Here is a 24191-nt window from a genome sequence, read left to right on the forward strand (position 1 = left end):
ATTAGCTTTGCTCAAATCAGCTGAGAGCTGTCCAGCTGCTTTCAAGTGCTCTAGTTCCTCCAGAGATAAAGATGTTTATGTGTCAGAAGGCCCTGGACACCCTTTCTTCACCATGACAGCTTTGTGCAGTGGGCTGTTTCCACTCTTGACCATGGAGAGTCCTGTCTCTTTGGCTGTGCTCCCCCACCAAAGCTGCTGTCCCAGCTGTTTGTGCCCCTCACACGGGGCTGGCAGTTCTGGGGTCTGTTGCTGTAACCCATCTCCTGATTGTGCCTGACACCCAGCAGCTTCACTCTGGGGCTGGCAGCTGAAAGATGACTTGTCGACAGACCAGACTGCTGCCAGCCTCCATCAGACTCCTCCAAGGAACAGGAGGGGAAGGGGATGGCAGTGCATCCTTTTCTGGGATGGAGTTGGAAGTCACCAGTGGTGGTCCCTGTGCCTGCCAATGGGGGCCTTACCAGCAAGGAACTGCTGTGTGTTCCTGTAAGTTCACCCCCATGCCCAATCCACTTGACAGCTCCTCTCCTCTCCTCTCCTTCAAATTCACAGCAGTCAGGAATGGGAGGGGAGTTTGTCAGCCACAGAGAGGGGAAATGTTCATTCCAGCGTTGCTGCTGTAACAGCAGTGCCTGGTGCTGGGGGATGTGTGGTGAACCAAGGGAGTGCTTCCTTCCAGCCTGTTCCAATTCTGCTGCAGCCTGAAGCAGAAGCAGAGCTGTGTGATCCCTAGAGGTGTTTCTGACCCTTTCATTTTTTCATAACACATGGGCAGGTCAAAAATATGTGTAGCATCTCCCCAGATTCTGCCTTCATAGCAGGTACCCTCTGTCCTGCACCACCACACATGCCTTCTGCTTTATCCATACCTCTGATTTTTTCTCATTGATGTCACTATCAATCAGAGTAGAGACTGCATATACACAGTGATGATAAACATAGTCATTCAGCTTTTAAGATTAGCATTTATTCTAACACTTTAAAAAAATAATATTTTGGCTAAGCTGATCCTTTCCTAAGGTGTCCAAATGCCTCTAGCCATGTGAGTGCCATACCTGATATACTCTAGGAACAACAGCCTTGCAAATGTGTTGCACCACCCAAGAGTGCAGACCACAGCCTCCTGGAACCTCTGGGCTCAGAAGGCTCCAGCTCCCTGGGGAGGGGGTACTGTTCTCCTGGCTGCTCAGATAGCTATGGATATCTCTCTCCTGGGCAGTGAGGACTGGGTCCTCCAAGCCAACAAAGCACCAAACTCCGAAGCATCCTGAGAACCATCTGGATGCAATCCTATTTAGTGTGCTCTGGGATGACCTTGCTAGGGCAGGGAGGTTGGACCAGATGACCTACTGTCAACTGTTGTCTCCTCCAACCCAAACCATTCTGTGATTCCATGACTCTGTGGAATATCACCCTGGTTACTGGGGCTGATGATGAGGGCACAAATGTGGTCCTGGGTCCACCTGTCAGACTTCGATCTTTTGGTGAATGATGAGGGGAACATACGCAGAAAGGCATTTTTTTTTGGTATTGATGTAGGTGTCGTACAGTGAAAAAATAGTGTCTAATGCCTCCTGCCATTGCATGCCTGAAGCTAGCTAAGTGGTCATTTTTTTTCCATTACTCACAGGATCATACGGACCAAGGTGCAGCAGCCACCCAATCAGCAGGTCCCGGCTTCCAGTCACAGCATAGGTAAGGAAAACTTTTTAAAAAATACATTAAAAAAATAATAATGGATTACAAATATTCTGAAGAACTTTTAATCATTCTTATGGACAGATAATTCTGCATAAAACACTTCAGCACACGTGCTAATGTGCCTTCTTTGTCATTCTCCAAGGGCTGAACATAGTAAATGAATTTTATAAATACTGCTAAAAGGTTTTGAATTTTACTGATTATTATGATAAATAGCTTTCACCATGAGACAGAAAATTGAAATCTAAACCAAAAAAACCCCACTAATAGGGGTCTATAGAATGTCAGATAATTAAAGTAATAAATCAAGAAAGGGATACTTATTCATAACATTTTCTGCATCATTAGTCAGTAAGTAGTTTTGAATGTGTTTTTTCCATCTATCAACCATCCCTTCCATAGTTCTTTGTGCACTTGCAGTCTTGAGTGAAGAGGTAGCGAAACTTTCTGAAACTTTTAATTCAGCCACAGAACAGTGATGCTGCAACCTGAGGGCAGTGATGCTGGTGTAGGGTGACCCAGAGGAGACCCCCAGGCTGCTGAGACACCCTCAGCCCTTCTCCTGGCTGACAGTGCCTCTCAGAGGAGAGTGGGCGCTCCTGTGCTGCAATGCAGCAGGGATGGAGGGACTCAGGATTTTTGTCCCTTTTCCATTAAATCTGTCAGGGCACTGGTCAGCCCTTGCATCTTAGGAGTTGGTGGGGTGCCCTAGTTTCTCTCTGCCTTTATGCTGTCACCTGTGATATGGTGAAATGCTTTCTGCTTCTCTCTTGGCAAGGGTGTGCTGGCACTGGGAGAAAGGGAGTGGAGGTGCAGACCTGTCTGCACTTTTTCAGCTTGTCAGAGGGGTCATACTGTAGACTCTGTGCCCTCAGCCTTTCTCTCCAAAAAATGCTAGAACAATCTTGGGGAAGATAAAGCTTCCTTTATCTCACTATAGTGGCTTAAGTGCTGTCTCTTCTTGAAAAAGTCAAGAACAGAGAAGAAAAATTTTGTTTCTCAGGGCTTGGAGTTGGCAGAGGGATCAGGGAATCCTGACATGGATTTGCTCCTTGTGAGTTGTGTCTCAGGGTCTTTGGTGTGGTCCCACAGTGTATCCCCAATCCTGTCCTTAGGGTCTGCCTGGTGATTTCTAGGATGTGGCATGGCAGGACAGGCTCAGCCTGTAAGTGGATGCAGGTGATGGTGGTGCTCCCTCCTCTGCCTGTTTCAATGAAGCCTTGGACACCACACCACAAGGGCAGAGTTTGCTGAGCAATCTGGCACATCCAGACTGGTCTATGCTCTTGATGAGTGACAGCCCTTGCTGGATACAAACAGTGCCCTTTTCTGATGGCTCTTCCAAAGCAAAATGGATTTAGGTCAGATTTCAGGGAACCTCAGGATCTTTCAGACATCCATCCCTGGGCAACCCCAGGTGGCAAGGTCTCTAGTGGCCAGAGGTTAGTGGCATGGTTTAAGAGGACACAGACAGCACAGAGTTGCTCTGCTCCCCGGAGGTCCCAGGTACCCTCTTTTGGCAGCTGCTCTCTCTGCATGGCTGTGTTCCCAGCAAGCTCTATCCACCTTGCTGGTGACATGGGCTGCTGTGTCACTGAAGGGACTCTGTTGTCCCAAGCAATGAACTTTCCCATCATTGTGTGAGATGGGGTGTCTGACTGCTATAGAAAATCATCTCCTGTTCCTCAGCACACAGACCTAACTCTTTGTGATGGGGGCAAGGGCTGACCATGCCTCTGCTCCCACCCCTGCCCTGGGCTGCTGTGGGATGCTGCTGGATTGGACTGGGCACATCTGGGGTGGGTAAGGGCTCTTCCTCTGGAGGGGCTACAATGATCAGATGAGCCCCAGCCCAGCTCCCTCATGCTATGGGGGCCAGTGGCTTTTGGGTAAGCCCTTTGTCACTTTGTCCTGTGACTGACTGCCTGTCCTTGCCTTGCAGCCTCCACAGGATCAGTCACCCAGGTGTCCTCTGTAACCACTGACTCTGCTGGATCGTCCTACTCCATTAGTGGGATCCTGGGAATTGCCTCCCCCGGCACTGAGAGCAACAAGCGCAAGCGAGATGAAGGTAACAGGAGCTGTTCTCTGGGAGTGGGGAGCGTGGCTGCCCAGCCAGAGGGGTGGGTCAGGGCTGGGCTGATGCTGTGTGTTTGTGATGTGGTGGAGCTGTGGAAATCCCCTGCAGTGCAGTTTGGTTCTGTTTCAGCAGGACTTTGCGCAGGTCACAGACAAACCAGGGGCCGTCCCGGTGACCCAGTGGCCAGTAGCAGGGGCTTCTCCAGGTGTTTGGGAAAGCTATGGCAGTGTGCCAGTTTTGAGCCAGGCCTTCCTCCACACTGTGGAACTTTTCTCTCCTGCCAATGAATAGGGGAAGAGACACAATTGTGTTGACTCTGTGGCCACCCGAAATAGGAAATATCTGCAAAAACACAGAAAATTAACCACACAGACATCTGCTGTGCTGCTTCTCTCAGAACTTCCTTCGCCAGGGACATTTGTCAGTCTTGGAGGGTGGAAGTCATCACAGTCTGGCTAGGGTTGGATATTGTTGATACATGCCTCAGATCCACAAAGTGTATGGTCCTGTTTTGTTCTGCATCCTACTGAAAACAATGTTTTGGAGAGAAAGGCACCAGAGATGGAGTGGAAGGTGAAAGAGGAGAAATTCTGTTCTGTTGTATTTTTAAAATACATTTCATTTAGAGCACTATTTTAATTTTGGAAGAGCCTACAGAGAGAAGCTGATGCCATGGCTGTGGACAGAATTTGTGTAGCAGAGGGGTCACCAGAACTGTAGTGGGGCTTTTTCAGCTGGGGATTCAGAGGGCGTGTGAAGGAGGGATGACTCTCTTTCCTGCTGAATCAGCCTTCTGCCTCTTGCTGAGGAGCATCCATGTTCCTCAGCCCCTGCTGCTGGTTCAGGTCCAGCAGTGCCCTGCAAACAGTGCAGGTCCAGATTCCTGCACTGCCCCACTGTCCCTCACTGCCCAAACCCTCCTTGATGGAGGGGGTGGGTGGGTAGGTTGAGGCTGTAGTGGCACCCCACCTCCATCCCCTGGGGGAAACACAGCTAAAATCAGCATCCTGTGCCTGGGCTGTACAAACAGGGTCATGTGTCTCTGCATCCTTTAGTGGAAACATATGAACAGGTTGCAGAGTAGACCCAGATTTACTGAACTGGGAGAAAAACTCCAAGAAGTTGGGGGGGCAATTTAATTACATGGGAACTAATTTGATGGTGGAAGTATAAAACTCCTTGTGCTCAGGTTCTTGCTAAATATATTGTTGTTACTCAACTCTGTGGTTGTACATATGATATTTTTTTCCAAATCCAGGTTATAAGTGCATTGTTAAATATAGGCATTGAAGCAGGTAGGGTGGAAGTTTTGTGTTTTATCAGCTGGGTCAGGAGACAGGCTTTCTATATTGACACCACACGGCTCCTGTGCCACAGATCCATTTTTTTGGGTGCCTGTGAGAAGACTCTGCTTTAACTGCAGAGAAAAGGATTAAGTGTTTCCTTGAAAAGCAAAAGAAGTTCCAGAAGTAGAGCTGAGAACCTTCTCAGCTTTTTTCAGTTCATATTCAGAAATGAGCATGTGATTGCTAAAGCAACCCCCATCAATTTGGCAGGATGAGTCATGGGGTTTGAGCTCCTAAGCTGGACAATAATGCTGTCCTCAGCAGGCTGTTTAAACTGCTTCTGTAATAGGCTCAGGGCTGCAGGTTTGAAGAGGCATAGTCAGGTACTCCAACATCATTGTCTGTTGGGAGGGATCCCTAGGAGCAGCCATAACACCCTCTCTATCCTGCTTACCACAGGGTCCTTCTGGATGGGTGTGGGTGGATGCATTGTGCCCATGGAAGTGTCCCAAGGCTTTGCATCCGCTATATGTTGCTCTGATATAAAGAGGAGAAGCATGTCACTTAATTTTGGCCTGCATCATGGTGCAGATGCACAAACAGCAGAGCTAATTTAACCATTTCCTGACTTTGGAGAGTCTCCGTCCACAGAAAGCCCCTCACATTATGTCCTTTGTCTGTAGCTGTTGGAAGGTGAGTGCCTGCTGCTCTGCCTCCCTGCACACATTTCCTGGACACACTGGCTGTGCAGTGCTGTCCAGATGTCCTGGTTGCCCTCGGCCTGGGGGTGAGGTGGGATGGACTTGCCCTTCCAGCTGCACTGAGCAGTTTGATATAATTCATTAATCAGTTTTGTTCTCCTCACTCTTGATATTTTATTAGCAGATGTCAGCAGTATTTAACCCAGTGGGGAGCTCGCTGGGTAGCAACAGGGGCAAACCAAATCAGACAGTCTTTATTGGTTTATATAGCTGAAGGTGTCATTTTTCCCCCTGTTGTAATATGGACTTGGAGCAGATGTGGCTTCGTGGGGGATCAGTTGCTTTCACTTTTGGTTAAAGGACATGCTACTGGAGACTGACATGAGGAGCAGGCTGTCCTGTAATGAGGCAGAGAGACACAGGCAGCTGCTGCAGCAGACTCCAGCAGTGGAGGATGCTGGGCAGCCACCTTGCTGTTCTGCCTGCAAATTGCTTCCTTAGGTGCAGTGGTGGCAAATTTGCCCAGTCCTGCATCTCAGGGAAGGGTTGTAGAGGTGCAGGTGTGTGACAGGGATGCACAGTGACCATGATGGGGTGCCTGCACTCCACGGGGTTTGTTTCAGGGCAGAAAGACTCAAAGTCAGAGCAAGCTGAATGCTCCATCCAGTGCTGACAGCCAGCATATGTGTAGGGGCTGGTTTCCCTGCACCAGCAACAACTAGTCTGGTGAGCAATGGTAATTTCATGATGGACACCTGACATATTTTGGGAAATGCTGAGCATCTCCTGTCTGAAAGTCAAAGCTTTCTGAAGTGGGGTTAAACAATCCTTGTCAAGCACTGAGAAGAGGGCAAGAGACACTTTTGCCCAGAAGTGGGTGCATAGGAGACTGGGGTCAGGACATGTTTTGGGGACAAAGGAGGTTGATGGGCTGTAAGTGCTCTGAGGATGATGGGGGAAGAAGGGCCAGTGCATGGCCAGGCAGAGCCCAACACTTCTTCCCCCTTCACTCCCCTCTTTGCTAGCCCTGGTCTCCAGCCTGCAGAGCTGTGCAGGTGTGGAAGGGATGTCAGAGGGGCTTATGCCCAAGTGTAAGCAAAACAACTGCTGTGTTTGTGCCATGCCAGCTGAGAGGGGTCCTGGAGCAGGTGTGCAGGCCTGGGGCATGGGATGTGCTTCTTGCCTGGGATCTCCTTGTGAGCTGGGGCTGTCTCAATGGGACAGAGACATCCCTCCACCAAAGAACATCTCAGAGAGCCCAGGCTTGTGCTCTGTGGGAATCATGTTGTGCCTGCTGGTTCTTTCTTTGTGAGTGTTCACAGAGCAGGGGGAGTGTGTGGGGGCAATGCTGGCACCTACATGCTGGGTGTAGCTCTGTTGCACCTTGTGCAGAGCCCTCTGCTTTCTGGTCTGTAGAGGACTCCAGCTGCTCAGTCTGGGCATGTCTGTACATAAATCCTGCCTTCAGTACAGGCAGCTGCTGTTTGTGCTCTGCTGCAGCTGTGGATACTGTCAGGGCTGGAGGGAGAATTTGTTCCTGTACTCTTGCAGAGAGGTGAGACTGGCTGCTGGTGGGTTTATGAACAGAGCTGGAAGACTTACAAGAATCTCTATTCTTGTTGCATGTCCTTGCTTTATGCAAAACACTATTTCCCCACAAGGGAATAATGCCTTTTTGGAGCAATTACTGCAGTTTGTGTTGGGGTGTGAGTGCCTGAGCTTCCAGAAGTATGCTTCTGCCTTCACTTCTGACACAGAAATGTGCAGAAAGCTTTAATACCAACAGGTAATAGGGGCAGCAGGTAAACCTTAACAGCAGCTAAGTCGGTCTGAAATCTATTTGCCTACAGTATTTTCTCTGAGAGTCCAGGATGCCTGTTGTGTCACTAGCATTACTTGTAGGCTACTAAAATAGAGGCTGTCAATGGGCATAAATGTCATATGGCTAAAATCATAGAATATCCTGAGCTGAAAGGGACCAACAAAGATCACCAACATCCAGCTTTTGGAAAAAAAAGAAACAAAAAAACCCCAAAACCCACTCCAGGGTTATCACTTCCCTGGCACAATGTTGGTGTGCAAGCTGGCACCCATTTAGCTGGTGTCTGCTAATGCAGGGGTTGGCACAGAGGGGCCACTGCTCAGCTCAGGTACAGCCGTGGGGGCAGGGAGGATAATTTGTTTTCTCACAAGGACATGGGCTGTGCTAGACCACTTGGCCTGTGTGCTTCCCTTTTACAGATGCAGCTAATTTGAGCAAAAGGCTCTGTGCAACCATAAGTGCCTGACTGCAAACTCTCTGTGGGCTGGTCTGCCCAAATTCAGCAGGACATCCTCAACAAAGTGCCACACAGAATGCAAGTGTCTTCTCCCCACCTGCCCCTCCTTGCTGCAGGAGGGGTTAGGCAGATTTAGATATGTGCATCAAAGAGCTGCAGAGATCATATCTCAAATTCAATCTTAACAGACTTCTCAGCAGTGGAGGAGTTTGGGGAATTGAAAGCAGTGTGGCAGGAAACTTCTACTCATATCAGTTGTTTTGTTTTCTTTCCATTCTCACCAGCTATAATCCAACATTGCTGTCACTATCTGGTGTGATGATGTAAGTGCTGGTGCTTTCTTTCCTTGACTGAACTCTTTGAGAAATGCCTTTAATATGGTGTGTTCCCAGGTGTTTGGCCTTCTGTTTGAGACAATCAGGCTCCAAGAGGGGCCAGGGCACTAACAGAAATGAAAAGGAAATGAGAAGGAAATGAGAAGGGTTGCACACAGTGGTGGGTGCAATCCAATGTCTCATAGAACCATCCTATTTTACAGTCACTATGTTTTCCTGAAGGGATGCCCTGAGTTAGGCATGTCTGGGTATCCAAGCAAGTGCTGATCTGTGCATGGAAGCTCAGAGGGATATTTCCAATGACACCAGCACTGTGGCCACTGTGGAGATCAGCTGGAGAAGGGCTTGGCAGTGACAAAGGTGGACAAGAGCTTGCCAAGTCAGTGTCTGGGGACAGAGAGACAGGAAAGCAGAACATACCACTCAGCATGAGTGTTTTTGTATTCTGTGTCTTTCCTCCATAACAGACCCATGAGCTATGTTATTTCCCAGAAATAAGAAACTACACTCGTATCTAGGCAGAGGTTTGAAGGGCTGTGGGCACAAATATCTTGGAGGCTGCATGAGAGGGTCAGTGGCCTCCAAAGGGAGCCAAACATGGGGTAAGTGCTGCCAGGTTCTTCTGTCATCTCCTCTTGTGGTCAAGGGACAATGTGCCAAGGTATCAACTCTAGGAGGCTGCTGAAAAGGCTTGAGAAGTATTTTTTTTGCTTTTGTCTTAAGTGCACTTCTTTAAAAGTTGAACACCAGAACCACAGCTGGTGCTAAGCTTTCCCCAGAACAATCAGGTGTGATGTCCACATCTCTGTGCCTACCTGAAGTTGTGCCATGACTTGCAGTGCATACATGTGGCAGATAGATAGTGTCCAGGGGCATTCCACTGCTCTGTCTCTTTATAGTGGACACAAACTTATGCTTGCCCTGCCCTCTTGGTCCCAGTGTCCTGTCTGTGACAGCATAGAGCTCCCACCCTATCACTGATCTCTGTGTGCTGGCAAAGAGTGGTGAGAGCTGCTGTGCCAGCCTTTAGCTCTCTGGAGGGCCCAGGGCTACAAGGAGAGGCCCACCAGCCATGAAGTTAGTCAGGAGTGTGTTAACATCCCTTTTCAGCTATGGCTTTCCAAATTTTCATAAAGGTAAAGTAGATCTTACTGTAGGGTACCCTGGTAATAGAAATACTACTCCATCAAATACCAGAATCTCTGAGGGCTGGAATGTGGGACTCCTCTGTCCACTCTGATGCCCCTCTTCCTGGGAGTCAGTGCTGGCTCTGTGTGTGCTCTCAGTGTCCTGCTCATCCCAGGACACCTCTAGTAAACATCTGCTCTGGTGTAAAAGCCCTGTCCCCTCCTGGGAAGGGGTGGGTTCTCTAACCCCCAAGATTTATTTCTTGTGGTTTCTTGAGTTGGTTTAGGCACTTTTGACTTGGGGTGCTGGAGCATCCCCATCAGGGAGGACTTGCTGAATTGAGGGGTCATGGTGCTGGCTTAGGAATACAGATGGTGACAGAGCCCACAGAGGTGTTTGTACTGCCTGCCCACACTCTCAGCCTCAGCAGGAGAAAAACACATGTTGCAGCCAGCAGGTGATGGGGTTTGGTGCATAAATTAACCACTGATGAGTCTCAGTGTTGACATAAGTCCTTATTACTCAGCTCACTTTAGATAGTGACCAGAGCCTGATGGTGTTGGGGATTGATGGTATCCTCTCCAGCACTTTCTTGGGTCTTCTGCACCATGCAAGTGGTGTGCAAAGGACAGAACCCTTTGGGAATCTTAACTGCAATGGAAACAGATAAAAGCAGAAAAACAGTGAGGGGGAATAAAGCAGGAGGTTATGGAGAGAAAAAAAATCACCTGCCAATGGACACTTCAAGTTTATTATGTCAAAAGACTTCAGTGTCTGTCTGGGCAGTGGTGATTAGAAAGGGACACACAGAGAGTCTTCCTCAAGTGGATGGGAAGGGGACTGATCATGCCTCCTGGCTCCATGGCACTGCAGAGAGATGCCTGTGTGGAGTCCCTGGGCTGCAAAGATCCCACTGCTGAGTCAGCAGTAGCCAAAAAGAGGCAGGGGAAAAATGCATAAAAATCAGAAAACTCACTCTGTACTGCAGGCAATCTGGTTAAACAAGTGGAGATGTCCAAGCCCACACAGAGGTGAAAGAGAAAGAAACCTCCTCCAGAATCCTCAGGAAGTGCTGGAGTTTATTTTAATAACTTCTTGCCCCAGTTCAGCAGTGCTTACTCACTGGAGTTGTCTTTACTCCAAGGAATAAGTCCAGTGACTACAATGAGATGAAGCTTTTGAAGGGCATGAGGTTTTGCAGGGTCAGCAGGTACTGATCTGAATTTCTCCTGCTGATGTAGACTGTCCTTTGCGTTCAGGGTTCCATTCCTAGGGTTGCACAGTGGGTAAGGCTATTTGTCCCATCATTTCTTTATCTCTTCACAAGAGATGGTTTTCCCTCACCACACAGACACTGACATTATAATTTTAAATAGAATATGATGTGGACTTTGCTATTACATTGTAATGATGGCTTCATCTGTGCTCTGTCCTAAGGGATCTACTTTTGGTGGAGGTTTTATTTATTTTTTTTAACATTTCATTGGAAGCTCATTTTTCAGTTCTTGAACATAATTTCTGAGAACACTTGGAATTTTCTCTTAGTTTTTGCATTTGCCTTTCGTGTACCTTATATGGACCATCCTGACTGTGGTGTTGTGGCAGCAGGCTCTGGCCACGCTGGTGATTTGACACCAGCAGTGATGATGTAACTCATGGATGATGTATTGACACCAGCAGTGATGGTGTCACACATAGATGGTTGTGGATGTCTGGAGGAGGGGTTTGACTGTCCCAGGGCATAAGATTTCGATCCTTGAGTGTTCCAAGAATCACCCTGCATCTGTGGGCTCATTGGTGCTGATCCAGCCATCTCACACATTAACAGGCGCACCTCATCTGGCACAGGATTTCTCTTCGAAATTTCATTCCTTATCAAATTCTAGGGAAAAAAAGAATAAATATAGGTCAGCTCAGATCTCCACTACAGCAGCATTAAAATAATGTAGTCTCAGATTCTGAGAAAGTTCTGCATGTCTAAATTCACAGAAATTAAGCAAAAAGTCATTTCAGCCTCCAAATGGAGCTGTTCTAATGTTTGAGAGCAAAGTGTTTGGCTGAGCTGTGTTCAGGCAGGACATATTCTGGGGAGGGAAAGTCCAGGCTCTGCCCAACCAGGTGATAGAGCCTGGGCTGAGAACCTCCTTGTGCAACCTTCAGTTCTGTCAGACAGTGGAGGATTCCATGTTCTTCACTGTCAGTGCGAGTCCCAGTTTCCTTGTGATGCCCTGAGCTGCTGGCATGCTGGACACCTGGCTTTGCCTGCAAAATCCTTGCTCTCTGGCGTTCTGTTTCCAGCTCATGACCTCTGAAGGATCCCTGTGGATATGGCCATGGCCAGGTGGATGGCAGTGGGTAGTGGGCAGCTGTCCCCAGATGAGGATGTCCCCATGTCTGAGGGGTTTATGAAGGATGGACTGGTTCTGCCCTGGCCATCAGCAAAGCTCACCTGTTCACAGCTCAGCACAGGAAAACTCCCTGCCAGCACAGCTGCCCTTTCTGAGCAAGCAGGTTACCAGCTGTCTTGTGTGCACATCAAGCATGTTTGTCACTTTTCTCCTAATGTGGTCCCCAGGGCCCCTGTTTTCTAGAGAGCTCTCCTCTGGCTCGGAGGTGAAGCCCTGCCAGTGTGCCACCGGCTTCAGTGGAGCAGGGATTTTTTCAGAGCTATGTTAATGAAAGGCCCAGACTTCCACCACTCTTTGCAGCCCTGCTGAAGCTCCAGCTGTTCTCATCAGGAGCTGTCGACTGCTAGATGTTTTTCAAGGAACAACCTCTTCATATAGATTTAGCTGAAATTCAGTTTAGGGGTAGGTGACTTGTCAGATCATCCTGATGGTGCCAGTACTGGGACTGGCCAGGATTCTTTTGTAGGAATGCATTTTTGAAAGAAGAAGGAGTTTTGTGGAAAAGTAGGACTTGTCAGTTTTAATGGAATTTTGTTGTAAATGCTAATATAAATTAAGTAGAAAAGTCATGAGCAAGATGAATAATTCTGATTTATCAAGAAATCAGTAGAATCCAGAGTAGAATCCAGAGGTGCAGTCACAATGCATGTATGTACCTATGTGCCTGTACAGAGCATGTATCTATGTATCTCTAATGCATCTATCACGTATGAATATACAGAGAGAGGTGTTGAAAGTTTTGCCTTACAATTAATAAATTATATTATTCACAAACTTTCACAATTATTACTGCACATTTTAGATTACAACAGTGATTTTTGAGAGGTCTGAAGAACAGAATCAAGAAAATATTGTTTGGCTTTTTTGGTGGTTAGTTCCCTTTATATGCTGCTCTTGAACAAGGTGTTTCTGTGAGAGGAGGGACACACACCTCATATCCTGATTTGTGGTGCTGGATTTTCCCCTTTTTCCCTGTTTGTACATCAGTGTCTCTGGGTCAGCATATATCTGCACTGTTACAAAAAATGTTTGGATTTCAAACATATTTGAGAGGAGGGGAGCTTAAGGGAGCTACAGTGGCTCAGCCTCATTTACCTGGGAAGAGAGATTTGGCCAGTTGCAGATGGTGGTTGGAAGGAGGCAGGGGCTATATTCCTACACAAAAGGTCCAACACCAGGGCATTAAGTAAATGGTTTGGCAACTCTGTCATATCAAGAGCTCTCCAAGTGTTATGTATTTCTCTCTCAGGCTTTCTCTGTGCCCCAGAAGTCGCAATAGGTTTTCCATTGCCTTTTTCCATCTGTATGGTGGGGTGACTGTCAGGGTGAGGGTGTGGCTAGGCTGTCCATGCTCTCCCCACTCCCCAAGTGTGCTCCTGCCCCTAGGGAAGGAGTAAACAGTTCTGCAGGTAATGTCAGGTCAGCTGCCTTCTCCATGGCTGCACAAAGTGCAGCTCCAGCACCGGGATTATCATGTAGGGACTGAAATCTGCTGCTGTTGTAGTTGGTTCAAGCAATTCAAGCTTACTGGGATTTTAAAATCAAAAGTATTTCCTTGACTGAAATGAGAGCTTCCTGAAATCCTGAATGATAGTGGAAAACCCCTTTCTGTTGGTGCTTTGGGAAGCTCTGGAGTTAATATTGTAAGCCGTAATTGCTTGTTGTTGGCGATTGCAAAGTTCCCCATGAGCAGAGAGCAAAATCAGTGAGACGCAGAAAATGGAGGTGTCCTGAGACTGGCAGATCTCTCCAGTTCAGTTTTTGTCTGCCATGTCCTCTGTGTGAGTACTTTGCATTGAGGGCTTTTCATTGCTAGGGGTGGTTGTGGACTATTGATTGATTCCTGCCCATTTTGCCCTCCCCTGGTATTTGCAGAATAGTCCCATTGGGGATTATTTTTATCAGACTCGGCAACTGCATTTTGCACTTTGTGTGGTTTTTTCCTAATTATATAAACAGCTGGTCATACCAAGTCTGCAGGAGCATTGGATTCACACCTGCAGGCAGTCTGTGTTTCCTGGATGTGCCAGAACTTGAGAAGAGCCCCTTTACAAATTTGTCATGGCATAGTGATGAGAATATGGTAGAGCTCAGAGAGAGCTGTAGTGCGTACAGTGGGGGTTTCCTTGCTGAGTCTTGTGCTAAAGCACAAACCTGGGGTCAGGGCTTGCTCTGCCATGGAACTACAGATGGACACAGGGGACGACATGCTTCTCAGCAGACATGCACTGGCTCAAGCATAGCCAGCATGTGCAGGGCACAGGAATGTGCCATCAGCCCCTGGTGCTCAGGCTGTCTGCACGGCCTGCCCCTCCTGAGGCTGCTCTATGCCTGTGCCTGCCCAGTGCCTCTCTGGGGTTCTAGACATCCAGCAGGTCAGGCAGAGCAGCAACAGCCATCATCAGCAAGCACCAAAAGCTGTATTTAAGCTGCAACCAGATGTGCTGCAAAAAGCAAAATCCCTTTTTCTTTTTTCTTTTTTTTTTTTTCCTTTTAATTTAAATTTAACTTGAGAAGACTTTATAGATGGAAAAGGAAGCCCTAATTGGGAAAATCTAGAGATGGTTGTCCCTTTCTGCTCCACTAGGACTTATGAGTGTCTGATAGATGAAGTATTGCACTGGTATTTTGCTGAACTCCACAACAAGACTGATTGCAACTTGTCTCCCCATTTCATATCCACACAGTCACAGAATGGTTTGAGTGGGAAGGACCCTTAGAGGCCACCTAGTTCTAGTTCCAGCCCCCTGCTATGGGCAGGAACCTTCAACTGCACCTGGTATTCAATTAGATATTCAGCAGGACCTTCTCTGTTTTGTGTGTATTTCTGGGCAGTCTGCCCCAAGTGATCTGAAGTATGTTCTTCTGTACTCCAGCTCTTCTGTGGTGACAGGAGTGCACTCAAGTCACTGCACTCCACCTATAATGCTGGAGCAACTTTGCTTGAGCTTGGAGTTAGTTTCAGAGCCATGGCCTTTCCTGTCTCCATTTTCTTCACGAGCCTTGTCTAGGGAGATGCCTCCACAGCTTCTTCCCTGTTCTTGTGGTTGTTCTGGGGCAATGACCGTCCACATGATGGTGCCCATGACTTCAGAGATGGGAAGAGCAGTTGGTCTTCTGAAAGCAATCAATGTCTTCTCTTCAGATGACTATAAGATGTGACTGTGGAGCTTGCCAAGGTTTTATCTCATCTGAGATTCTGCTAAGAGATATTTGTAGCCAACATATACCTATGATAATTCCCCTAAAGTTATAGCTCTAGCTGGAGACTGATTTTCCTTTGCTCCTGCAGACCCATATTACAGGGGGAGGTTAAGAAACAAGGATTTTTGGCTGAGATATCTTATATTGAAAGGAAATCCAGTTAAAATCTCCTATCAGCTGGACACTGATCTGGCTGATCTGAGCATGGCAAAAGAGATGTCTACAGTGGAGGTCAGTGTATTGGAATTCTGTCAGGTACTAACATCAGTGAAATGTGATGGTTTTCTGATCACATGGGCACTCCATCTTCATAAAACTGCTTCCCTGTAGCTCTGTAATGGGGTGCTGGCTGCAATGAAACGTTTGTAGACTGCATCAGCTGCTCTCTGGTTTTCTTTGGTCGCAGGCTGAGTAGCGATGTGCATCCACCATCAGCACTTCATTTGTTTAGAAACTTCCTGCAGCCCTGTCATTATGGTTCTCTGACATCTTGCAAAATGGTACAGAGGCAGGAAAAAGATGTCTCTTATAGGACCTAGAATCAGAATTACAGAATGGTTTGGTTTGGAGGGCACCTTTAAAGGCCATCTACTCTGACTCCCCTGCCATGGGCAGGGACACCTTTCACTAGACCAGGACTCCAGAGATGCTGATTAGCAGAGCAGGACAAGGTCTGTAGGATGCTGCTCTTGTGGGAATGATGGCATCACGAGGTGATTCTTTCAGATGCTTTACATGAGTCACATCAACTTTTAGTTGGCGAAATATGAAGAAAGAAAACTTACAATGAGGAAACATTTATCTATAAGAACAGCTTTGGTTGAGTGGTGGCCACCTCACACAGCAGAGCCTCATTTCCCTTTGATGCTGCAGTAACTGCTGGGGTGCTGGGTTTTGCCTGATGAGCTGTCACATAGCTCTGCTGGAGCAGGCACTGCTCACCCCCACGCTGCTGCATCTAATGGCCAGGATACATATCCTGGTTTTGCATTTCAGTGTTTCATGAGAGAGAGAAGGCACAACCCTAAGGGAGAAGCTGTGAGTTGATGCACAAGTGTGCACATCAAAAGCTTCATGGTGACTGAGCATTTCAGGTGAAGACACCAGAATGTCTCATATTGGCTAAACTTGCTTCAGCCTCTCCTCTAAAAATTCTTACCAATTATTGTTGACCTTTGCAGTCAAGTTACTCCTTCTGTGTTCACTTTCCCTGCAATACAATTTTTGCCTGCTGTCCCTGGGACATTTGCCTGTCAGATTATTCTTTGAAAGGTCTCAAAATTAGCAGTTTTAAGGCTTGTTGGACTCAGCTGCCAAACTGCCCTGTATACAGTTCCCTTTGAGTGGAGGCTTTTGAAAAACTCAGACCTTTCAGAAGTGGTATTGGTTTCTCAGCAGTCTGATAACAGGGCTCAGAGTGCCTGAAGGAAGGGAGATGGTCCAGTATCTTGCACGTTGCCTGAAAATGCTTAAGCAATACCTTCTGGCTGAATATCAGAGCCTACAGTGTGAGGGGCACATTCCTCCTCCCTTTACTCCACCTTTTCTTGGCTGGAGGTGAAGGGAAGCCCTCAAACTCACTGTCAAGTCATCTCTCAGAGACCATGTTTGCTATGTGCTTTGGCTGGAGAAAGCTCAGGAGCCTCCTGCTGTGCCAGCTGGGCTCCTCTGCATTTCCTTCATTCCACCTGTAATGGATTTTACACCTGAGAGGTTATTTTTGGTGGTACAATTCCTATCTGTCCCAAATGGGATATTTTGCCTCTTGTTACAATTCACAGAGCTAGACGGGGCTGCTGGTTTCATGCTGTGCAGCATCGACACATCATGCCCTTGTAAACATTGCTGTCAGCAGTGGCAATTCCATCTCTATTGTCCCAATAAGATTTCATGCTTGACAGTGCCTGACTTTTTTTGTCTGTACGTCAACTAATAAGAAATAGTCATGCAGCAGTCTTTTTCTTCTCTGATTCCTTGGGTTTCCAGTTGCTTCCTTGAGAATGAGCACCTAGCCATCCACTCCCCATCCTCATACTGATTTTCTTTTTCTCCCAGGCAGAAGGACACAGGAGTTGGCATTTCTGGAAGAGGGAGGGGTTTTGGTAGAGCAGAACCTGTCCTTTTCTGCCTAGCACCAGCCAGGGGACAAAGAACGGTCCTTGACTATCATGGTCTTGGATGGCAATGGGGACTGGCCCAGAACTGTTATTAGTGCTCAGCAATGGGAGGAACATAATTATAGGCATGCCTGAATCCAAGGAAGATTATTTTGGAAGAATTTAGGTGTGTGCTTTCGAATTTTAAATTTGTATAACTGTTCAGTTTGTCTATTCTCTCTCTCTTACACCTACATGTTACTTGTTGCAGCAGCATTTGGTACCTGATGGTTTCACCACCACAGCACCTTACAGGGTCAGTTTACTTTAAATAAGGATGTCAGGATGTGGTGCTGCTGGAATCTCTCATGGTTCCGCATGAAGTTAGTTAGTTAGGTGTGTCATATCAGTGTAAACCTCCGTAACTTCTTGGTCTCATTTCTGAATGCTGAATCATACTTCCAGATCCTTGTCACAGCTGAAGCAAATTCCAAAGACTGCTTTCTCTTAGGATGTCATGGATGAAAATGGAGCTGTTGAGTCGATGACTCAACTGACTCAAGTTGACTCCAGAGTGTGAAACTGGTGCTACTTCAACACTCAGAGAAGTGGAAAATTCATTCAGCAGTGGAGTATCCATGTCTAGTTCCCCTGGCCACCAGTGGGGCATAAGCCTCTGACCACCAAGGACAAGTTCTTGCCAAGCTTTCCAAGAAACTCCTGTTCTCTGTCCTGCCCTTCTCTGGGCAGACCCAGAGAGAAGCTGGCATAGGGTGGAGGCTGCCATTAGCACACAGGCACCATGAAGAATGGCCCTCTCAAATAACGGAGGAAGTGGTGATCTCCAGCCAAGCCAGTCTCACCCAGCAGAAGCTGTTGGCACTGTCCTCCCTTCAGGAGTGATAAATCTTCTTGCACAAGCTGTGAGCTTCAGGATCGTTTTGCACCACCAGCCATGACCTGCTGTGTACCTGTTTGTCACCTTGGAGATGAAAACTGAGTCAAAATTGTTAATCTCTGCTCTGTCCTGTGACTTGCTCAACCAGGAGCCTTTCCTCACTCCTGATATTTTTTAAAAAGTAGTGGTGCTACTTGGATTTGCTTCCTGACACCGATGCTGAGTTTGTAAGCTGGTCACATCTAACCAGTTACCACAAAATTGATTCTGGAGCCTTCAGTTTAGAAACCTGCAAGCTACATCCCAGGCAATCACACTATCTCCATCAGGAACTGAATGAACCAGTCAATAATCAACATTGCCAAGGGTGAAGAGGTCTTTTCTAGGACCCCTGATTTTTTCTTTATCAACATCTCTACACAGGTAATAGCAATATAGATGGACAGATGGTATATAGATGGTCTCTATGCACGTATATATATACAGTGTATGTATGTTTTAAGTGAAGAGACAGCTGTAGTTGTTTATGTGCACACTGGTGCATTCCTCATAGTTTGTTCTCTCACTCTCTGACTGCATTGTTCAAATACATGGGCCCAGGCTTTTAAACCTTGCTAAGCCTTTACAAAAAGGTCCAAAATCTTGTTGTGAAGATAATTGTCAATGCTGTGACAATCACTCTGGCAGTGGCAAGCCCAGAATAAACTCATCTGCATTTTTCTAAATTGCCAAAGAATTTTTGGGCTCATTACAGACAGTTGTAACAGGTAGGACTTGGCTGATAGGAGATTACAATGTGTTCAGTGCTTGGCTGGATGAAGGTGCATGTGTGGCAAGGTGTTTGCTCTCATGCTGCACCCCTGCATGCCCCTTTCTCTGCACCCATTCAAGGCCCAGTGTGTGGGCACAGCACTGTGGAGCAATGAAGGTAAAGGTGTAAAGATTCTCCGCATCTAGAGAGGTTGCAGCTGATTTTTCTTGGACTTGTGATCTCTGTTTTTTTCCTCGGTGAATCCAGACACTCTGTGGGAAGTCAGAGGCAGTGTGGGCAGGGCTGGAGGGGTTTATCCACTACTGTGCTGCTGAGTCAGGTGTAGTTTGCACCTGAGGGCTCTTCACTGATGGTTGGCATTCTCCTTTTCATTCTGATTGCACTTCAGCTGTGCTTTACCTTCTTTGTCTCCCTCCAATTCTCAGTGTTGCTGTCAGTCTCTGGCTGCCAGAGGTGTTTGATTTGATCACTGATGGTCACTCAAGCCCTCCATCCCCATTAGTGTAATGTGGTCCCATTCCCTTTCTCTCCCTGTAGGCATGGGCAGAGGTGCTTGAGGATATTGTGATGGGGTGTGTTTGCTTGTGAAGTGGGGTCTGGGGTCTTGTGCTAGAGGGTCTTGTGCCAGAGGTCTCCATTGGTTCTAGAAGGTCACAGCAGTGAGGGGGTGATGTCTGACACATTGCTTTGGTGTAGGTGCCAGCAGGTCCCATGTCTTGGCTAGACCTTCCCCAGGTGAGAGGAGGCCAAGTGCTGCCTGGGTAGTGTGTGTGCACAGGGGCAGCCCCCAGCCCCATGACAAAGCAAAGTGAGCCCACCCGCAGCCCCTGGAGAGGTTCCTGCTCCCAGTGCTCCCCATTTGTCAAAGGCCACTTGTGCAGCTCTTTGTCATGGGAACAGTTTGCAATCTCTGGCAGCTCTGGCCACCCTGTCACCTCCTGAGACACAACTGTCAGGGGGCAGCAGCCTGAGCTAACGAGGGTCTCTGCCAGTGGGACAAGCAGAAATCTGCATCATCAAGATGATGAGCATCTTGGGACAAGAGATGGCTGTGGCAGGAAGGGGTGGGCACACTCTGTGAGATCTCAAACCCATTCATCTATTGGGTACTGCAGCTGTTAAAAACAAATCATAAATGGAAATACCAGATACAATTGCATTGAGATGGCAGAGGTCCTGAGGAGTCCTGATGGGCTGGCGGTAGTTGGTTGAAACAAATTGCCCACTGCTGTGATACCTCAGATCCCAATAACAGAGGGCAAATGGCCTTCCAGGGGGAGATATAGATTTTCCTTTGAGATATGGAAAGGGGAATAGACTAAATTATGTTCGAACATAGGGTTCTCCCTCCCTCTCTGTCTCCCTCTCTCTCTCCCTAAGAAAAAGAAGGGAAAAGGGAAGAGAAAATGGAAGGGGAAGGAAAGGAAGGAAAGGAAGGTAGGAAAGGAAGGAAGGAAGGAAGGAAGGAAGGAAGGAAGGAAGGAAGGAAGGAAGGAAGGAAGGAAGGAAGGAAGGAAGGAAGGAAGGAAGGAAGGAAGGAAGGAAGGAAGGAAGAGAGAGAGAGAAAGAGAGAGAAAGAAAGAGAGAAAGAGAGGAAGAGAGAGAGAGAGAGAGAGAGAGAGAAAGAAAGAGAAAGAAAGAAAGAAAGAAAGAAAGAAAGAAAGAAAGAAAGAAAGAAAGAGAGAGAGAGAGAAAGAAAGAAAGAAAGAAAGAAAGAAAGAAAGAAAGAAAGAAAGAAAGAAAGAAAGAAAGAAAGAAAGAAAGAAAGAAAGAAAGAAAGAAAGAAAGAAAGAAAGAAAGAAAGAAAGAAAGAAAGAAATGAGGGTAAAGAGACATAAAATAAGCTTCAGCAGGCATTTGCAATTTAATTGATATTTGGCGGCAGGAAGCCAATCAGTATAAGTAAATTGACGTTATAAGATAAAAATAATCGCCTAATGGGCTGCCTTCCCCCACGGCTGCAGCATCCCAAATAAATATGGCATCGCGTGTCGGAGCAGCGTGGTGGCCGCTCCTGGGCACAGCCGCCGGCGGGGCTCGGCACGGGCTGCGGATCATTTTTATGGCATCTGTCTCTGCTCCCTGAGAGCAGGCAATGAGGGGTTGCACATTGATTGCTGCTCCAGCCAACGGTGGCTGAGGGAAAGGCTGTAATTAATGGCTTTATTTGCTGGAGCACTGCTGAGAACAATTGAGTGTGTTATGGTAACAACTGGTGCCCACATTCCAGTGGCAAAAGAAGGTGTTGGAGGCGGTGGGTGGCAGGGCACAGGCTGCCTTCCTGAGAGATGTGTAGAGGGCACGACAGCAGATGGGATTCAATAGTGCTGGAGGGGCTTGGCTGGAGCAGGTGGGCATCTGGGGAATGATGCAAGGTGTAGGGTGCCAGCAGTGTGCTCCCAGTTAATCCCAGTGTTGGTAACAGAGCAGACCCTTAGTCATTGCTTGCCACAAAACCCCCAGGGAGAGGGGAATTGGCATGGATGATAGGGATCCCTCAGTTCCTACTGGGGGAGTTAATGGCCTCCCTGTCCAAACCCCTGGCCTCCCTCTTTTGCAGCCATATCAGAGTCACATGTTACAAGTTTTTTTTTTCTTTTTTTTTTTTTTTTTTTTTTTTTTCCTTCTAAAAAAGGGTCTATTTCAGAGATTTTACCTAAAAGTAGAGTAGTGCAACCCAGTAATTTTTGTGAATCCTGAGTGGTTTTGACTTGCCATCTGTGCCTTAGGCTGGGGTGTGGGGAAGTGGACATATTCTGCATGGTTCTGTGAAGAACACATGGCTACATGTAAATATTTATGTATACACTCCGGTATATATGTAAGGAAGAAACATTTCAGGCAGCATGCATCCTCAGTGTGTTTCCTTCCTTTCTAAAGGGAATCAAGTCAAAAAGAGACAAGGAAGTGAAACTGTGAAAAATGTTAATGAGCCTCTCCTAAAGATTCTGTAAACCTTTTTAAAAGAAAAGTTCTTGTCTTTAACATAAATGACAGGAATACCTAGTGGGTGAGGAGAAGCTGGTACCTGCCCAGGCTTAGTTAGTCATGAGGAGTGATGGCTTATTTACATTCAAATACCTCTAGGTGTGGATGATGATAGATAGATAGATAGATAGATAGATAGATAGATAGATAGATAGATAGATAGATAACAGCACAAGGGGTGATTCTTCACACTCACAGAGGGCAAGGTTCCATGGAACATGGAAGGAATTCTTCCCTATGAAGGTGGTGAGGCCCTGGCACAGGATGCCCAGAGAAGCTGTGGCTGCCCCATTCCTGGAAGTGTCCAAGGCCAGGTTGGATGGGACTTGAAGCAACCTGGGACAGTGGAAGGTGGAATGAGATGAGCTTTAAGGTCCCTTCCAACCCAAATCAGTCTGGGATTCTGTGACAGGATGAGATGAAATGGCCTTCAGCTGTGACTGATTTAGATTGTATATTAGGAAAAAATTCTTCACTGAAATGGGTGTCAAACATTGAAAAAGTCTGTCCAGGACAGTGGTGCAGTGGTATCTAGTGGGATTTAAAATATCTGTAGACATGCTGCTTAGGAACATGGATTACTGGTGGTCTTGGCAGAGCTGGGTAAATTGCTAGTCTTGACAATCTTAGAAGACTTTTCCAATGAAATTGGATTTGTGATTCTATGGTTCCATATAAGCTGATTAATTTCTATTTAAGCACTGAAATGATTTTGAGCTGGAAAACTAAAATAAATTTAATTTAAAAGCCTCAGGATGGGGTCTACCCACATGTTCAGCATTTTCCCCAGTAGGGCTTTGTGTCACACAGTTCTTCAGAAATGATCTCTGCCGGTGAACAAGATTCAGTTTCAGTCTATAAGTGCTTTTCTACAGAAGAAAAAGTCTTGACAATTTCCCCATCACTGCAGCTTTGCAGCACAGTGAGAGTCACATTCCTGCCCTTGGCTTCTGCAGCATCAAACATAAGAAGGCAAGACTTTGTTTGCCATGCCAGGTATTCGCTCTCAGACCACCATCACTGAGTCATGGAAACCACTGGTTGGCAACATCTGGCTATTGGCAGCAAAGAGGAAACATTGGGTACAGTGGTCTTCCAAAATTATTTGCCAAGATCTAGCCATCTCTCTCTCTCTCTCTCTCCCCCCTTCCCTATATATTGATACATACATAAAATCAAATAAGTAAAATGTGTTGTGTATACATACATACATACATACATACATACATACATACATACACATATATATATATAAAATTATTATTCTTTTCCTGGAGCAGTTATTTTATTAGATAGAATGGAAATAAGTGAGATTGGAAAAATTGGCACAGACATGAGGTCAGCCTCACCTGCTGGAGTGGTAAGGAGCCTGCGGTAACTCAAGCTGCAGGAGCAGGCTCACCCAGGTGATCTTTGCAAGAATTTTTGTGATGAGGCCCAAAAAGTGATCCCCTCAACCTCTCACTGAATGAAATCAGGTTTTGAAATAACACAAATACATGCAGGGAGATTCACCCACATGTGCTTAATAAGGGCTTCTGTGAGATAAGCACAGCATCAGGGGAGTTGTACTGTATATTGCTAAGTTTCCTGCAGGATAAATAATTAATGTTTAGATGACACTAATTACTTACAGCAATTAGAAAAGAGCTACACCATTTTTCCTTGAAAGTAAAATCTTGGCTGTTTAATTTTGTTCAGTCTCCACATTTATGGCAGAATCATAAAATAGAAGCATATACAGAAACACAATGTTTTTGTTGGGTCATCATCTAATTTTTTCATATAGAATCCCAGAACACCAGGCTGGAAGGGGCCTCATGCACTGTCTGGTCCAACCTTTATTGGCAAAATCATGGCCTAGACAAGACAATACTCTGCCCAGCCAAATCCTAGAAGTGCTCAACACTGAGGAATCCAGCTCTGCCCTGCAGAGGTTATTCCAGTGGCTGCTTGTTCTCATTGCTGATTATTTTCTCTGTGTGTCCAACTGGAATCTCCCCAGGACTCACTTGTACCCATTACCCTGTATCTTTTCCATGTGACTCCTTGTAAAAAAGGGAGTCTCCATCTTCTTTGCAGGCACACTTTTATTAATAGAACATGACAATAAGGTCTCCTCTAAGCCTTCTTTTCTTAAGGCTGAACAAACCCAGATCACCCAGCCCTCGATTCATCTTTGTGGCCCTTCTCTGACCTCTCCAGACTGCCCACATCTGTTTGGCACAGTGATGTCCAAAACTGAGCACAGCATTTCCAGATGCTGAGAACAGTGTGGCAATGACTCCTCTATCTCTATTGGCAACACCTTTGCT

At 46.7% G+C, this 24191-nt stretch overlaps 1 protein-coding gene across 3 annotated transcripts in view; it reads left to right on the forward strand.

Annotated features, from left to right (window-relative positions):
• Positions 1 to 24191, forward strand: part of PAX5 (paired box 5) — a 130902-nt gene that overhangs the window by 16094 nt on the left and 90617 nt on the right. For all 3 annotated transcript variants that reach the window (XM_083883898.1, XM_083883897.1, XM_083883896.1), the window contains exons 4-5: positions 1631 to 1695; positions 3644 to 3772. In XM_083883898.1, coding sequence (XP_083740024.1) covers positions 1631 to 1695; positions 3644 to 3772 — 194 coding nt within the window. The remainder of the gene's footprint in view (positions 1 to 1630; positions 1696 to 3643; positions 3773 to 24191) is intronic.

This window comes from Zosterops lateralis (genome assembly GCF_965231275.1).
Source record: "Zosterops lateralis genome assembly, chromosome: Z".
In the NCBI taxonomy this organism is placed as follows: Eukaryota; Metazoa; Chordata; class Aves; order Passeriformes; family Zosteropidae; genus Zosterops; species Zosterops lateralis.